Source organism: Scatophagus argus, chromosome 6 (genome assembly GCF_020382885.2).
Source record: "Scatophagus argus isolate fScaArg1 chromosome 6, fScaArg1.pri, whole genome shotgun sequence".
NCBI lineage: Eukaryota > Metazoa > Chordata > Actinopteri > Scatophagidae > Scatophagus > Scatophagus argus.
Genome location: NC_058498.1, coordinates 18609994 through 18616004, shown reverse-complemented (window position 1 = coordinate 18616004; position 6011 = coordinate 18609994). Strand labels below are relative to the sequence as shown.

Here is a 6011-nt window from a genome sequence, read left to right as displayed (position 1 = left end):
GTACTGTGTGAGAGCATTTCAACAGAAGTGAAGTTTGGGCGAACATAGCTAGCTACCGCGGCGCTCCCCCACACCAGCATCGTCTTGGCTCCTCTGGACTTTTAGGCACGCAAGCTCTATGGCGGTAGTCCGGGTACTTTTGTGTGTCCTGTCCGTGTTCGTTGCTCTAGTCTCGGAGAGGTTTGTTGTGCTGGCTGCCTTCTCCCAGTCTTTGGACAGCGACTTCACGTTCACTCTACCCGCCGGTCGCAAGGAGTGTTTCTACCAGACCATGAAGAAAGATGCCTCTCTGGAGATTGAATACCAGGTCATCTCATCTCGTCATGTTCATAAGTGGTAGTTTCTTGTATGAAATTGTAACGGTACCTGAGAAAATCCAGATTCATCATTAAGACAATATTACCCCTCAAACCTGTAGATTGTCCCATGTGCTGTGGTTACTGTTCACGTTTTCTGCACGATGTGGCTCTCATTTACAGGCAATATTAATCACATACAGCAGCGATTCCAAACTGTTTGGAGGCTATATAAAATGTTAATTAAACGATATAAGTTATTCATCCTTTTTGACATATACTCATTTGAAAACATATACTGTTTTATCTTATCAGCTTCATTGAACTTGGTAAATATATATTCATTCTGCACTGGATGCCAACAAAAGACTGGGGAGTGATTCCACAGGTAAACAGTTTCAATGGTAACAGGTGATAGTATGATTGGGTATAACAGGGACATAATAGATGGATTTGGTTGCAAGCGAGGAAGAGATGAGTTTCACCACTTTGTGCATGAGCAAATAGTCCAACATTTTCAGAATAACGTGTCTCAATGGCCAGTTGCAAGACATTTATGGATGTAACCATCTACAATCCACGATAGCACTGAAAAAGTCAGATAATATGGCAAAGCAGAAAACCCACCCCTGAATGCCCTTGACCTTCGAGCTCTGAAGCGGCATTGCATTCAAAATCAACATGACTGTATAAAGGATATTACCACATGAGCTTGGGAACACTTCACAGTTTATCACTATATTTACAAATACAAGTTAAAGCTCTACCATTCATCACCTACTTCTTAAAGCTCAAAGCTCATCTGAGATGGACTGACAGAAAATAGAAATATGCTGTGCTATGCTGACCTGTGATACAGGTCATATGCTGCCATCCAGATGAGATCTTTTTCAGGGACGTCCCTGCTGATTTCAGTAAGAAAATGTCAAGTCACATTTTCTTTGCACTACAACAGCTTGGCTTTGTACTACACTGGCCTGCCTGCAGTGCAGACCTGTTTCCCTCTGAAAATATGTGCTGCATTGTCAAGCACAAAATATGACAAATGAGGACCCAGACTGTTGAGCAACTGAAGTCCTCAAGCAAGAATAGGAAAGAATGTCTCTTTCTAAATTTCAGCCATTAGTGTTCTCAGTTAACAAACACTTAATGAGTGTTGTTAAAAGAAAAGGTGAAGGAAGACAGTGGTAAACACACCCCTGTGTCAACTTTTTTGGAATTTGTTGCAGGCATCAAATTTAGAATGAGTGTATATTTGCGAAAACAATAGGTTATCGGTTGGAGCATAAAATTTCTAATATTCATACATCCCACCTGTTTTGGAATTGGTGATTAAACTAACTACACTGGTATACTTGTGTTAAACTATGTACTGTGCTTGAGAATCAGTGTTATGGGTATGGTTATAGGGTATGTTGCACACACCTCAATTTTGTTATTGTTGGAAACCTGACCTGCCTGAACAAAACGCATTTGTTTGACTTTCTGGTGTGTCTAGAATTTAGGCGGTTGTCATTTGTTATTGCTTGAGAGAGTAACATCCCAAGCATTTTATGTGTCTCTTGTGGTGTCTACTGTGGAGGACAGGGTATCCAGGCTTATCACTTCCAGTGGAGAATGAGGGAGTCCTCAAGAGGGAAAAACATACCTCACATTTCTCGTGAGGTAATAAACGAGAAATGTGAGGTATGAAATAAACTAATATAGAGATGAAGTACAGCTACGCTATCTTGAGAAAACTGCAGTATTGTTTTAATGTCTCAATGTGTCAATTTTCTAATATTTTCTCTGACCCATTTACTGATTTGAACGTCCTGAACTGCCCACAGGTATTAGATGGTGCAGGCCTCGATGTTGATTTCTTAATCTCTTCTCCTTCTGGCCAAGTGCTGTTCAGTGACTACCGCAAATCAGACGGAGTGCACACGTAAGTTACATAGGTGATCTGGGAGACAAACATTACTGACGAAGTCAAATGTGTAAGCTCTTACTGCCTGTGCTTTTCTTCCAGTGTTGAAACTGAGGATGGAGACTACATGTTCTGCTTTGACAACACGTTCAGTACCGTCTCAGAGAAGCTCATCTTCTTTGAGTTGATTCTGGACAACATGGATTCAGAGGAAGACCCAGATGACTGGAAAGAGTATGTCCATGGAACTGACATGTTGGACATGAAACTGGAAGACATTATGGTGAGGATGAAGCCAGTCTGAAATGGACCACGTTATGTTATTCAGGAAAGATTAAGTTTGCGTGCAAAACATTCCAGAGTTATTGTAATAGGTTTGATTTCATGGGAGTTTCTGAGTGTGAGTGAGAAGGTTAATCTTAATCAAAGTGTTTGTTTTATACTCACTGGGTGTTTCAGACACTCCTATGCTCTGAGGATGGCATGGGGTGGCAAAGTGACCTAACAGGCTGTCAGCAAAATAGCATGCAGTCCACCGCATGAAGGGTTTGTCTATAGTAGGGGAGATAGTAACACTGAGCCATGTTGTGAGTGATTTCCACTGCACAGCTGACAAGGTGTGCTCATCACAAACCACAGCAAGAACCTGTCGCCTGCGGGCTTTTAGCTAGTTGTTCTTCCCTACAAAATTTAAAAATGTTCCACTGACCAAATAGCTCAGAATGTGTCCATATTTGACTGACGGACCTGGTTTTATTGAAGACTAGCACAATCAGTGAAGCTTCATTAACTTGGTTATGAACATATTTGATTTCCTATAACTTCTTCACAATAAGAGCATCTTACTGATTTACTAGGCGAATACTGTTATTGTGAAGCAGGAACAGCAGGAAAATTTTGGTTTGCTCAACTCCAATTCAGTAGAGACTAGAGTAGAGTCAGCAGAGACTGATATTTGAAAACTCAAACAGGTACACGGGAGTGAAACTAAACTCCAAACTACAGAGATTCATGGATAATCTAAAAAACAGTATTGAAAGTTGAACACAGAGACTTTTAACAACAGACTCTCCTACACAAACACACAAGTTTAGCTGGTGAGGACACAGAGCAGCTCTTCCCTGCGCTGACAGTAGCAGAAACGCATGGCATGGCAGACTGACCAGGGCCCATGGAAAAACCCCAATACAGGCAGAGTCACAAGGAGTGTCACAAGAATAGAAAATGTCATGAACCCTCACCTATTGGATGAGGTCAGCCAATTGTTTCAGCTTGCAATACTGCACCGCCCCTTCACCAGAAATGCCCTTAATTTGTGTCAGAAGTCACATAGGCTGCGCTTAAAAGACAGGAAATGTATCTACCATCTGTGCAGGAAGTTTTTTTCTCAAGGAAGCGGGAACACACCTGAATGAGCTGTTTACAATCCAAAAGTATCAAGCTGAATGTAGATGAAAGTTCTTATATCTGTAGTCTTATGACTGATTCAGTCAGTCTAACCTGTGTGTCTTGTTTCCTTCAGGACGCCATCAACAATGTGAAGAGTCGGCTGGGCAAAAGTGTGCAGATCCAGACGCTGCTGCGAGCGTTCGAGGCTCGTGACAGAAACCTCCAGGAGAGTAACTTTGACAGGGTGAACTTTTGGTCGGTGGTGAATCTCATTATTATGATGGTGGTATCGGCAGTTCAGGTCTACCTTGTCCGCTCGCTGTTTGAAGATAAAAGGAAAATTCGTACATAACCCCACCTCAAATGAAGGGTCGGGGGGGGGGAGAGAAAATAACACGCTTGCCCACAGATCCCTTCAGGATTTTTTTCACCAGATCGCCTGGTTTATGACTTTTAACACAAGGTGTCATCTTGAGACATGCATATGCACACACACACATACACACGCAAACAGACCGACATTTTGACATTCGTGTTAACACAGTAACCAGTGTTCCTCTGGTCTTCAGTCCACTGGAGTTTAGGGACAGCAGGAGTCCCTGCTTTGGAAAAAGAATTTATAACTGTCAGCTCCTCTACTTTACAAATGCAGTTTCTTTGCTAAAGAAAAAGTCTTTGTCTCTCTTTAAAACTTGTAAATTGTTTTTAGTCCTCCTTGGCTGCTGTAATTCTTCACAGAAAGTGACCTAACAAATACATTTATGATGTGATTATTTTTCTAACGGCCTGTTAGTTTGCATATCCGCTGCCAATTGGAGAAAAAATTTCTTTGTTTGGACATGTTTGTATTTTAGCCAAACTACATGAAGAAATGATATGGTGTCTGAAGAATTTCATTTATTTATGCCAAACAGGAGTGGAAAGTGAAGTCAGTCTGTCAGCATGTTATCCTCATGTGCTTGCCCCACTGTGTGTTACTAAGATGCCTCAGTGGTTTGTATTTGGCTGTCAGCCTTTTGCCTTTCTGTGAAACCTTTGAATTTTTCTCCCCTTTCCACAGTCATCTGTGTCTATAGAAATTTAGTCACACTTTTCCCTTGTCAATACTGAAAAGTCACATTTTTTTTCTGCTGATGCTGCTGTTTGGCACCCAAGGGACCTTGGAGTAGGAGAAAAAGAAATAGGCCACCTCCAAATCTCTTAATGACTGCTGCCCTATTCTCCCCTGCCGTGACTTGTGGGTTTGTGGCCTGAATGGCAGCCGACTACAGCTCACACTGACGGGTGTCCACTTACACCCTACCACTGTGTGAAGATGTTGAGCCTGCCTGCCTTTCTGGTGACAGAAGTCTATTTCTATCTTACGGACACCTGGAAGGTCATTACCACTGCTACATGAGTGCCCTGCTAAGTCTAATATGCACGAGCCATTCACTGCCTTGGCTGTAACAGCAGTCTTTTCAGACACTTGAATCAGTTTACGTTGTTTGATACTGATATTTTGTTAGCCACCATTGCAGACTAACATCTGATCATTGTACTGCCTCTGATGCCGCAGAACAACATTTGTTTTTGTTTATTTGTTGATTTGTTGTGGGGTGGGGGGGGGGATGTCAGTCATATTCTTATTTAAAATTCTAAGCCATTAGAAACTCATCAACCCACCAACCTGTCCTGATAGCTATGTGAGGGAAGGAGCACTGTGCTTATTTTGACTTAAGATACTACTGTGGCATGTGATTATGGTTGCTGCTGAGAGAATTTTTTTATTGTTATTACTGATGACTCCACAGATGAAACATCTTTACTCACTACCATGGTTGGAAGCCCCATGTTGCCATCTTTGGAATTAGCCCTCTGCTGTAAGATAAAGATCATACAGTGAGTTCAAGTTATATCGGAAGTGCTGCAACACCAAACTTTGAGCAGTCAGCTTTGACTGTTATAAAATGATACAGTTTTGCCCTACAATAATGTACGGGATCTCTGTGGTTGTAAAGCATGTTCACCCTCCATCTCAGTTTAAGTTCTTACTACCATCTATTCCTCTACCTACCTGATGTTACTGTTGTATCCATTGTTTAATTGGATACAAAACACTGTATGTTGAGATTCTGTCTCATACGTGGTGAATTAGTAATATGAAGTTGCTGTTATGACCAGTTTCTGATTTATTTTAAAGTGCTTCAGAATTCTATTAAAAAAGACTACAAAAATTCTAAAGTTATTGCTAAGTCAGCAGCCAGACTGTCTTTAAAGAATATTTCTACTATCCTGATAGAGCTGGGGGGGGGGGGGGGGGGTGACAATATGAGCTATTTATTCAGCTAATGTCCAGTAGTTGTAAATGTTTACAAATTAAACTATAATAATTTTTTTCTCACCTGTGTGTTCTTTTGTATTCCTACTGAACAAAA

General features: G+C 41.3%; 1 protein-coding gene across 1 annotated transcript; it reads left to right on the top strand.

The window, feature by feature from the left end:
- Window positions 1-3975, top strand: tmed5 (transmembrane p24 trafficking protein 5). The gene is made up of 4 exons (XM_046390613.1): window positions 1-307; window positions 2126-2223; window positions 2308-2488; window positions 3728-3975. The coding sequence occupies exons 1-4, from the start codon at window positions 119-121 to the stop codon at window positions 3944-3946; spliced, it is 687 nt and encodes a 228-aa protein (XP_046246569.1). The 5' UTR covers window positions 1-118; the 3' UTR covers window positions 3947-3975.
- The last annotated feature ends 2036 nt before the right edge of the window (window positions 3976-6011 follow it).